This window comes from Hakea prostrata, chromosome 4, assembly GCF_041222555.1.
Source record: "Hakea prostrata isolate BN-2017 chromosome 4, UWA_Hpros_2, whole genome shotgun sequence".
Classification (NCBI taxonomy): domain Eukaryota; kingdom Viridiplantae; phylum Streptophyta; class Magnoliopsida; order Proteales; family Proteaceae; genus Hakea; species Hakea prostrata.
The window spans coordinates 52,852,449-52,864,909 of NC_142603.1; the positions used below are offsets into that span (position 1 = coordinate 52,852,449).

At 40.0% G+C, this 12,461-nt stretch overlaps 1 protein-coding gene across 1 annotated transcript; it reads right to left on the reverse strand.

Annotated features, from left to right (window-relative positions):
* Positions 1–207: 207 nt before the first annotated feature.
* On the reverse strand, positions 208–9,717 carry LOC149019555 (uncharacterized). The gene is given in 7 exon segments (XM_089154105.1): positions 208–1,213; positions 1,478–1,665; positions 1,775–1,830; positions 7,059–8,846; positions 8,946–9,004; positions 9,152–9,426; positions 9,526–9,717. Coding segments are annotated over 6 exon segments (3,066 nt in total). The 5' UTR covers positions 9,273–9,426; positions 9,526–9,717; the 3' UTR covers positions 208–359.
* Positions 9,718–12,461: the final 2,744 nt, after the last annotated feature.

The following is a 12,461-nucleotide window of genomic DNA, read 5'->3' on the forward strand; positions in this document are numbered from 1 at the left end:
GCAGATGTATTAGTCTAAGGGAAAGAAACCAGATGCTCAATCGCTTTTCATTGGTTCACTCTCCTACAATATCTGCAAACCACTCCAGATACGGGTTAGAATTTTCAACAGGACCTTGTATGTTAACATCACCCTGTATCTATCTCTCCCCCTCACAACACTAAAAAGCAATTGGACATGGAACATCAAACCCTCAAGGCCTCAAGTACATAGAAAAGGCTGCAGGTATAGGAAGAGACCTTCCAAATCATGATAGTTTTCCTCATTGGGCACATTGAAGAAACCTGATGTAGAGGATACAGGAAAGTATGTACCAAAAAAAGAGACAGGAAAGTGTAACAAAGCAAAAGCCATCACCACTAAAGCTTTCTGGATCTTGATTTAAAATAAGCCCATTTAAAGGCATTGTTGCCCTTGTGAATCCAAAACATTACAAAATTAACACAGGAAACTGTGATCGAAGAATCAATGAGTGGTAAACTGGGCATTGCATGAAGAACAAACTTACGTTGTTGGAGTTGAAGGATAATGGACTTCTTAAATAGCTATCCCAATATTATGTCTCTAACAATTTCATCAACCAATGAACTTAACAACTCCCTCTCTAGCTCTTTTCCCACTTCAAATATCTCAATTTCAAAGTCAAGCCATTTTCCATACTGACTGCTCATGTCCTTATCTACAAGTTCATCGACCATCCAATCTCCCATGCTTCTCCACCCTGAAATCTCCTTGCATACTTGCTCTGCTAACCAACCCTTCCTCTGCATCATTGCCAGCCCCTTCCCCCATGTTTTGCAGCCAGCACCTGCATACCGCCTACATCTTAAATCTAAGCATTCACTAACACAATCAAATACCATCTTCCGCTTCGCTGCACAACCTTTCTCTCCCTCACTTGTCAGCCCATGATTCCGATTCTCCAACTGGTAAAATAGATGCGGATTTATGATCTCACGAGTCCGTCCTAATGTGAAATCTCTGAACATTAACTCTACATTGCATAATATCTCCCTTGCATATTCCAATTCCCAATTCTCTGGTTGGGCACTCCCTGAAGCACTGAATGGGGCTTCAAGTTTCACACCTCTCATCCCAGTAGAAGTGGAACAAGCAGAATCAGATAACTCTGTTTCAGCTTCCACTGGTTGAAATTTTACTGGATGATCACAAATAATAACTTCATGAACTTGAACAGAAGACTGCTTGCTGACTGCAAAAGGAAGAAAGATGTTTGTGTTACTTGGCAGTATAAATATTGAGTTGATTGCAAGCAGGTAACTAAAATTAATACTAAGAGTAACAATAACAGCTGAGGAGTGATCCAAAACGCACGTCTACCAATGAGTAGAAACCAACCTCACACCAGTATACTCCTAGGACTCATTTACATGGTTATTAGAAATACATTGTTCAGACTCAAACATATGCATTCTGAAAATCAATTTCCAAAATGATTTTTTTCTTTCTTTCTTACCGGTGCTACTTTCACTCTCCCCGCTATCTGAGTAACTGTAACATTCATTTGAGAAAGATGGTTCAAGAACAGAAGCTGGGCTGGGATGTAGACCATCACTTTCTGTCGCAGGTTCACTGTTGCCACTGCTGCATTTGTTAATGGCTTTCTCTCCTGAAAAAAAGCAACAATTTGACCAGAATGCACCAAGTTATGCTCCTGCTTATGTACATTTTCAGGAGGATAGGGAATACAGTACAACAAAATAAACATGTAAGCACTGAGCTCATTAGCCATTAGATTGATGGTTGAAATTACAGCACACCACCATTGAGCTCAGTATCCATAAGATTTAATATTCCAACATCACCAAGCTATCAGATGAAAGAACTGGATTAGCACTTGGCCTCTTCAATCCATGGTGTGGATCATCAATACATAAGTTGGGGAGGCGGAGGGGGGGAGGGATGAACAAACAGCAGATTTTTCCTAATGATCCTAGCTGCTACACACTATCCAGGAGTAGTCATTGAAAGTCAATTTACCACCGGTCTTCTCGTATTTGTGCAGCTAAGTGGGGCCCATGTTACCATGAAAGCTGGGCTCTGAAGGCTCTTATTAAAAAAGCTGGGGTAGATACGAATTGGGCCAATAGGTCATAGTATTAAGGGTGACTTGTTACCTTTGTTTGAGTCTGCTATTTTGTCCTCCTCTTAAATTTATGGTGTGGATCTTCAACATGTAAGGTGGGGGTTGGGGGGTGGGAGGGAAAAAAACAGCAGAATTTTCCTAATGACCCTTGTTAAAATCCCATGGGAACAATAAGAGCAAAATTGTCCTTACTGTCATAGGTTACAGTAGTGGTATTTAGGTCTGGTTTCCTACTTGTAGTTCTGCTGCCAGATTGCTAGGGGCAGTAGTGTCCTAATTTGAGTTGGAGTGTAACAATAGTTCTATTAAGGTTTTAATTCCCTAATTATAAATAAAAGGGACTGCAATTAGATAAAATAGCCTATGAATCCTCGGTTTCTGGAAAAACCTGTGACACTTCTTTCCTTCTTCTTCTTCTTCTCTCCTTGCTCTCTCTTCTTCGATCTTCCTGCTGTTGGCTGATTGTAGTGTCCTGGATTGCAACAATCCTGGCTAATACGCTATCCAGGAGAAATCATTGAAAGTCGATTTACCACTGCTCTTGTAGTATTTGGGCAGCTAAGTGGGGCTATGAAGGCTTTTATTAAAGAAGCTACGGCAGATAGGGATTGGGTCGATTGGCATGGCATCAAGTAATAATTCAGAGTGAATTGAATTCATCCCCCCCCCATCCCCCAAAAAAAAAAATCATAGTGAGTTGTTACCTGGGGTATGAGTCTGTCTGTTTTGTCCTCTTAGACCTTCTGGCGCCTCCCCCACCCAACACCCCCCTCCTTTTTTCCGTTGTTATTGGATTGTTTATTCACAAAAAAATTCAGAGTGAGTTAGCCAAGCACACACTACTGATTGAAGAAGGTGGCTCTAAAGTTTTGACAAACTTTTCAACTGAAAATATCTATTAATGATCACTAGAAGTGGAAGCTAATATTATTTTGCAAGATACGTTTGAATATACACATACACACTGTGGGACCTAGAAGGTTCCAATTATACTTCCAAGTATTTTGGATATGAAAACCAGTCCAAGATATGTGTATGGGTGTACTAATAAGAGTGCTAATGTGCTAAGAGATTGATAGTTTTCTATTACTTGAAAAGTCAAGGATCTAAAGCAACCTCAAGTTGAAAGAGTCCTTCAAGGATAAAATTCAGATTTTATTATTGGTGTATATTTGAAACCTTAATGTACTTGATAAATAAGATGTAAAAACCCTAAGATAGTGATACAGAAAAGGAAATAAAAGGAAAAGACAAATAACTAGGTGAACTGACTATTGAGATTTGTCTTAAGTCTGCTGCATGCTGCTCATTGTCTTCCTTGAAAAAAGCTTAAATGGCAGACCAAACTATTAGTCATAACACTTGGACAACTGATGTTTAAAGCTCTGTATCAGCAATAAAATAATAGTGCTCAAGTTGGGACCCAAACCAGCTAAAAATTTGGACACAAGAAACTCATGCTGCTGAGCCTTGAGTTTCTCAATAGTTATAGCAAGTGGCTGGAAAACATTCAACTCTTGAACCATACTTTATTTTAATAATTCTGTAAGGACTTGTTAGACTACTGAAACTGAAAAAGCTTCTCATATAAATCGTAAGTCAATTTTTTTTTCTTCATGGGAATACACGTCTTGTTCAAGTCATCTCAAACAAACCCAAGCAGTTGTTAGGATCCATGCTGTATCACTTGTAGCTGAAGGACCAAAAAAGTAATATTGAGCTTGAGACCCAAACAAGGTTCAAGATCTCATTTTTTAGGCCTCAGCCAACCAGAAACCGAGATCTAGCTGAAATCTCACCAAGATGGCCAAAACCAGGGAAGTTTTCTTGGAAGTTTCGACACCTGGTTTCGACCCTAATTTGAGTGTTTCTTCAGCTGATTTTTGGCTTACATTGTATTCAAAGGGTTCTAAACACAATGAGTGAACTATTTTCCATAAAAATCATTGAAAAGATAGAAATCATATCCTACTAATTTAGAGACATATAATCACTTACCGACAAACACAAAGAGTTTAATTTTACGTACTTTAAATGCTTGATACAGCCAACACCCATGAGGCCATGACAAATAAAATAATGTTAACTATAAACTCAAGAAGCAAAAGAAATGATTGCCAAGATCTCCACTTCATTCCATGAGCCTTAATTCCATGATGACTTCCTTGTGGATCTATCCCACAAGCTGCATGCTATTGCATGTGTCTCCTCCTCTAAGTGTGCAACATACACATCCCATGACATGGTGTGGGCCCATCTGTTTTGATAGTCCATAACTTCCCATCTTTAGGTCCCATAATCTACATGAGATATCTCAAACTAGGTAATGGGTCGCTGAAACTGTATAGAGGATGATGGATGAACTGAGTGTGATGGATACCCAAAGATAAAGATGATCTTGATCCATCTTCATACCTTTCTTGTTTGGATCTTCAAATCATCTTCAGTCCACCATCAACCAGCAAATGGGAGGATGTATGATGAACGGATCCAAAGATTTGAAAGAAAAAAAATCAGATTTTTAGGCAAAAAATGGGGCAGGGAGTCGAAGCTTCGAAACAGAGGAGATGAGTTCTGCAAAACATCTCGCTGAAACATGGAATAAAAGGTATTGGGGTGGGTCAGTTCAACTATGGTTGGTTTCGGTCCAACTGAAACCTGAGCATTTTATTTTTCCACCCGAATTTCGTCCCGGATTTGTGAGATACCGTAGGTATCGGCAAAACTTGAGCCATGGCCCCAAATGTGATCTAGATATTCACAGTGTTAGCTGTAGGGGTAATAGAGCCAAAATGAGAACTGAACTTAGGTCAATAACACTAACCTTAGAAACAAAGGCAAGAGAAAGAAGAGGCCACCAAAAAATAAAAAGATTTTATGAGATGAGGGCGAACGGTAAAAGACCAACAGAGACCTAATATGGAGTGGATTTAAGGATCAATAGTAGCAGTCTTTCCATAACAAAAAGACTACAGCAGTCCTTGTAAGCAAGAATTGATGAATCATGGCTTTGGAGCCAGAAATATTAGATATCTAAAAAAAGCAAAAGAAGGGATGAGGATTTTATAATGGATGTGTAAAAAATGAGGGTAAAGTACGAAATGATCATATTAGAGTGGACTCAGAAGTCACCCCGATCGCTGACAAGCTTCGAGAGAGTCATTTTAGGTGGTATGGTCATATTCATCAGAGGTATATGTACGCTTGAGTAAGGAAGGGTGATATAATCTAATTGAAGGAGCAAAAAAGAGTGATGGGCACACCTCAAATGACCACAAGAGAAGTGGTGAGGAAAAGCATTTATAGTCTGGGTCATGTGCCCAAGTATGAATTCAAATAGAGCCTATTGAAGGGCAAGGATCCATGTAGCAGACACTATTTAGCTGAGATTCTCCTGACATACCAGGTTGTGCCTCTTTCCTCTACTATTCTTTCATATTTCATTTGGCCTTTTGCATTCTCCATTACCCTTCTCTTTCCCTTTTTTGAACAGAATTCAGTCCTCCTACGCAACCCCTCCCCCCCTCCATTAAGTTGGAACAAGGATGAGTTTGTTGCTGTAATAAATAACAGCAGCAACTATGCACGAATTTCCCATAAGCCAAGCAATTAATAACCAGAACAAGAAACTGATTCTTGCTCCAAAAGTCTTTAGATTAGCAATCATAGGTCACCTTAATAAAAGTCACTCCATTGATTAGAGGAGTGTTTATGTTATAGTGGATGCAGCAGTAGGTAACTCCTCACCATAGGGCAGACGTTGTAGTAGATACAACAATAGGGCTCAGCGAAGGGTTTGGAGACACAAAGAAACCAGCAAAAACTAGATGAAGAAACCATTAGAAGAGCTCTGATGCAATGTTTGAAACACAAGGATCCTACGAACAGATCAAGGAATTTTACACAACAGGTATATGGTGGACCAAATTCATTGCTAATGATTATTGGGTGCAGCCATCAGGTGAGCGCAATGGTGAGGTTGCCCCATTCTAACCAAGTAGTCACAGGTTCGCATCCGAGAACGTCTTCCAGAAAGCAGGGGTAAGGCTCTGCACATGTGACCCTCCTCAAATGCCACAGTGGCGGGAGTCTTGCACACAGGATACACAGCTTTTACACCATTCAGTGGGTGTATACAGTATTGTATGTCATACACTACTGTGCACGTTGCTGCTATTGTCATTGTTTTAGTCCAAAAATCACTTTTGAAGGTTCTAAGTGTAATACCAAGAAGGAAAAAATATATACAAGTTAGAACATTACCTACAAAAATATGAGTTAATCACTAGCAATGAACGCTCCAAGAAAAGATCAATTGCTAATTAGGCCCACATTGTGTAGATTGCATTTGGCCAACATAATTTTGATTTCATAGAAATTTTCTTTGGCATCTTGTTGCGAAATTACTACTGTCTAAAGGTAGTTTCTTCGCTGTCCCTAACTGCATGTATCTATGTAAATGCAGGTAGAATTCTAAAATTTTCAGATCAGATTGTAAGTAATTTTATGGTTGTAAACAACACTTAATTAGTTAGCCATTAGTTGATTAAAATAATCAGCTCAAGGCAGCTACATGGATTACAAATGGGAATACAAAAGGCAGAGCTGTTACAGATCCAACTCAATCAAATCTGGAGACAACAAATCCTAGATTTTTTACCATCATCCAAAAAGTGAGCGTGGCCTATACATCTTGCACCCTAAACTTCTTAGTCTATTTGAGAAATTGGGAGACACAGCTATAGCACTGTTGCAGAACCAAACACTACTAGAATTGTTCTTGAACCTAGCATTACAATATGTACTTGCAATCTTAATCTCTAATTTATACATCTCTTAATCATATAAAAGTAAAATAAAATAATAACTAGCTCAAAACAGGTAAATCAAATTTAGAAAGGAAAGTACAAAAAGGAAACTAAGGCCAGTAGCAAAATATAACAAGTCATACCAGCACTTTATGGTTCATTTTAAGCTCTGGTTTGTCTGTTGAAGAGCAGGTGGTATCACGACTGCTGCCAAATTTGGTGGTGCATGACCCAATTTGAGAACAATTGTAAGATTCCCTCGGGGATGTGCTTACTGCATTGAGAGCCGGCACCAAATCTTCCAGAATTGATGCAGAAGTAGCAGCTTTCCCTCTTTTGACCGAGTTATGGTAAGAAGAGCCAATTTCGTATGTGAGTTCTTTCAGCTTTTGTTTTAAAAGAACACTCAAAGCATCACCCCCTATCATGTTTAGTCCAAAGGAAGATAGTTTTGCATTTTCTACGTCAGCAGGAGTTTTATCACCAGAGGAATCCAAAGAAAATACACTACTACTCTCCACTGTACTAGAAGACTGTGAGACAGGAAGACCTTTTATCATTGGAGAAGAGAATGTAAAAGAAACAACATCCATTCCATTTCTTTTGCTATCATCTGCCCATGTTGACTGCCCAAGCTTATCAGTATTCAACAAGATAGGCTGATGATCCTTAGTAGCAGAAACAGTATCAACAATCCCAGGTTTCTCAAAGTGGAAATCTCTATCAATTGATCGTTTCTTTCGAGGGGCATTATTGGTTGAAGATGATGGGATCTTTTCAACACTTGTAGCCTCTAGGCTACTCCTTCTGGTTCCAACTTTGGAGTTCCCTGCAGCTTTCTTTAAAGTTCTATTCCGTCCAATGGCTGTATCCCCAGACAGAGGTTTTCTTCCTTGTTGGCGAGAAACTGAAGGCTTTGATGATGTCTTGTCTTTGTTCGCTAGACAATTCTGTTTTAGGTTATTCTGCCTGAGCACACTTGAAGGACCCTGAATGGAAGCCTTTTTCTGCATATTCTTTTGGGCATTCGGCTGGTTCTTGAATGGTTGCTTTCCCTTAACATCAGACTTCTGGCTGACCAGATCCCCCTCACCAGTTAACTCCATTCCACCTCTTCTCTGAACATTGACCTTTGCTTGGATTGCAAGAGAAATGGATTTAGCATTATTTTTTGAACCAACTGAGCTGCGGTCTTCTGAATCTGGAGAAACCCTTAACTGGGATGTACCTTCTGAACCATTCCAACTTTTGGTTAATGATTGTCCCTTTATATACTTAGCAGAACTGGACTCGCCTAGCCTTCGGGATGCTTCAGGAAGCCTGGGTGGTCTCTGTGCAGATTCAATCTTCTCTTTAAAATCCCTAACTTTCAAAGGGATTGAAGGAGAACTGACTGATGGCAGTTTCCCCTTGGTTGTAGTTTGGGGTCCTGGTTCAATTATCTTTGCAGCTGCCTCCATAATGTGAGCTGCATCCTTGGATGGGATGAACCCGGAGCTCTTAATTGGAGACAAAAGTTTATGATGAGCGAATGGGATGGATTTAGCTGATTTAGGAGGCAATGCTTCAGTCTGGAACCTATCGATTGGTCGGTTCTGCATCTTCTGAGGTCTAAATTCTGCATGATTTCTAGAGAAACCCTCAAATTTAGGGAGATGGTTGCTAGAATGCACAATTTTCTGTTCATTGTGAAGCTCAGGGATTCTACTGTGGTAGTTTGCATCTCGAAGGGAGCAGGAATCCCATAAGGGGGTAGAATAGGACTCTACATTGCCGGAAGTTGGCAAAGAATCTAACCCCATAAGCCTTGCTACCACCCCAGGAGCCTTACTTACCCTGTTTCCATATCCGTCTTCATCAGTAACTGATGATGCGCAGCTGTAATCACTGCTTCCTTTTATACTGAAGGTCCCATTGTCATCCTCCTCCATCTGTGAACATTTTACAGTAGAAAGGGGAAAACATACAAATGAGTGATCAACGTATGATATAAATAAATCAAAATCCACAACAGTAAACCAAATATCCACCGGTTGAAGTCGTGTCATTGGCAATTTCCCATCACTTTTCTTCCGTTGTTTAGATCCCTCTACATGAAAACGCAGGACGGAAATCAGGAACCAAAAGAGGAGAAATAAAACCAATATAAAGAGAATTTATGTACACTTTTAACCTTTTTCTTCGGGAAAAAGGGTGATCTTTATAGTCAAACAGTAGAGATTGGAGAAAAAGATACCTAGAAAATCAGATTTGTTGGAGAATAGTTTCTTACGCGACTTGCCATTCCAGTCGAACAGTTGGAGGAAGCCACCAACGTAACCTCCCCCACTCTTTGAACTTTGTTTATCAATCCCCATTTGTCCTGCACAGAAATCCTCAGCTTGTATACAGCATTAAACCAACGACAAAGAGAACTTCCTCAACGATCAGTCACTACAAAATGCCAACCTAAGCATTGAATAAATCCCAAAAACTAAGGATATATGTTATTCTTGAATGATCTCATTCCACCTGACAGAAGAACATTACCATAAGCCCTAATTTGGAAGCGAAGACATACTGGTTAAAGAAAAAAGAGAAGAGAGATGCAGAAGATCTCCAAAATCTCACCTGATCAACGAAGCAAACCACTTGAAATGCCGCGAAGTCTTTCAATAAAAACTTGGAACTTCAGAGAGAAAGAAAAGCACAAGCAGGAGAAAGAGAGATGATTAAAGAGGAAGTAAGAGGAAGAGTTGCAGAGATTTAGATGAGAGGAGAGGAGAGAGAGGTGCGTGGTTCGAGCAATAAATGTAGCCAGTAAGAGAGACAGCACTTGCCACAAAAAGTTAAAATTAGGAAAATATGAACTAAATAATTTTGAATTGCATAAAAGGTGGTAACGTCTCTTTGGCGAGGAACGAGAACGACTCCGAGAGTCCGAGGTTCAGATTTCAAATTACAAACTCACGCACCAAGCCACCGAGGCGAGGGCTCCAATGAGAAAGAGAAGAGAGAGAGAGGGGTCAACCGGTAATAAGTCCAAGTTCGCAACTAACCAATGCATTGTCGAGTTAGAGCATCTGGTTTCCTCAAGAGTCCGGATCCTCATCCCGTCGAGGGAGCACAGACTGCTCCCTGACTCTGTGCTCCCCCGGCTTTCCAACCACACAAACACGTGGGGCCCACAGGTGAAAATTTGAAGTTTTTTTAATTAAAGTATTTTTCACCTGTGGGCCCCACCCACGTGTTTGTGTGGTTGGGAAGTCGTCGGGGAGCCGTCTATGCTCCCCCGACGGGATGAGGATCCGGATTCTTTCCTCAAGCCTTCTATTTTGGAAATAGGTTGGTCGGGTTTACACGTATTTTGATTACATCCTTAAGAAAGTAGTTTTCAGATGTATAATTTAAATATAAAGCGAGTTTTCAGGATTTGAAATCTTGACCCTCATGGTTATGAGGTGTTGGTTCCACCAGTTGAGCAACTCTTTCGAGTTGAAAGCCCGATGATATCTCCTATGTGGCTTTTGGACGATGATATGTGTACATATATAGATTCAGTGGTTGTAACGGTTGGATCAACATGAATCTATATATCACCTTTCAAGGGTCGCACAAGTCTCTCTCCTTGATAGCAAACAAAAACTCAGACAAACTAACAATGGTGAGATCTCCCAACAAAGGTCATGGCAATAATTATGCACGAGGCTTTTCCCGTTGAGTATAGATCCTCTACCCCTACACGTTAGGATAGAAGTTTATACTCCTCTCACGCCTTTTCTGCTACACATTAAGGATGGGGCTCACCTTGCAGGTAAAATAAATCGGAGGTAGAATCCCAATGGAATCCATGTGAAAGCCCCATCTATATATAGTGGAAAGGTGTGAAAGAAGAATAGACTTATACCTTGATGGGTAGATGATTTCGAATTTTTTTTGTTACTCTTAAGAAAAAAAAAAACCTAAATAATCCTTAATTTAAATCTAAATTTTCAATTACCTTTTACGTTCATTACTTAGGTGATCACGTGATACCTAAAAAGAAAAATTCTAAATCAAAGTTGAACATTTGAACATCTATTTAAATTTAATCTATGGTTCCATTGCTAAAGGAAGGATGGTTTTGAATAGGGGTGTCAACGATGTGGTTTGGGGCGGTTTTGGACTGAAAAACACCTAGTCTAAACACAGCCCATTAGCAAAATAACAATTTCGGGCCGGTTTCAATTTGGGTACGGGCTAACTAACGGTTTGGCCTAATTGTTTAGACTCGGGCTAATTAAAGGTTTATGGTGTGCAATAAAAAGAACTATAAGAAATAATTGAGCATCCTACAACAAAAGCCAAAATTCTATGAAAAGCAAAATTGCTATTGGTCAATTCCCATTAAAAAAAATCCATCAATCCTATAGAAATCAAGAACCTAGATATTAAGTAATAGAATAACTATTTGATCCTTTAATTTTTTTAGTAGTTTATACCATAGTACCTCGTGTCGGCGAGGCAAAATGTCGAGGTGTCACCAAGGGGCGACACAACACCCCCTAGCAATACCGACTTTACAATATGTCAGCGATATATCACCGACGGTCGAAAAAGTCAACATTCCTACTTCTGTTTGCTCTGCTCCTTCAACTAGTGACAACCAGCAGCAAGCAAGATTGATCTGAGGAGAAACGAAGCTTGTCTCGTAGTCTCTCTTCTATCTCTACTTGCGTTCCTTAACTCCACGGCGGAGATCTGAGGAGTTGGGAAACCCTAACCCTAACAAAACCTCCTACTTTGTCTCTTTATTGTCTCGCTCGTCTCTTCTTCAGTTCTATCTCCAACAATCAACCACCGCTCTCATCGATTCCAGGTACTTTCTTCTTCTTTCTCTCCTGTTACCTTTCCCTTTTTTGTATTGATCATTGTGATTTGTGATCTATATTTCTTAAACCTGCTGTAATTGTTTTTATAATCGTTTATACAAGTCGAATCGGGTCTCAGTTGCAGATTGATCATCATCAGAGTCACCAACCGGATTTGTTCACAGAGCCTCTAGACTACACCTAGGCCATAGCTTCTGCTACGTTCCTTCGTCCTCTGCTCGGTTTCTCTCTTCTCGGTCACTGAGACTTTCTGTCACCTTCTCTCCAACTATCTCCTTCTCACGATCCCAAAACCACATTTTTCAAATCCATCTTTGGCGCTTCCATGAGGAGAAGAAAGTCGGGCGACATGTCGCTGGTATCACCAAGCGTCGACACGGCGACACCAGGTGACATGTCGGACAATGGTTTATACCAACTACCTAGTGGTAATATAATGATTCAAATACTATTTAATGTAAAATCACAAAATGGGTTGTAAAGCCGACTATAACGGGTTGTGATTCGGTTTTGGGTTGGTGTGGGCTCTGCCACCTCAGCCCAAACACAACCCATTAAGGTTTGGTTCGGGCTATAATGGGCCAGTGCGGTTCAATTTTAATGGTTTGGACTACAAATTAACACCCTTAGTTTTGAATACCAATTTGACAGTAAAACAATGTTTTTATTTTTCAATGATTGAACTGTTAATAAACT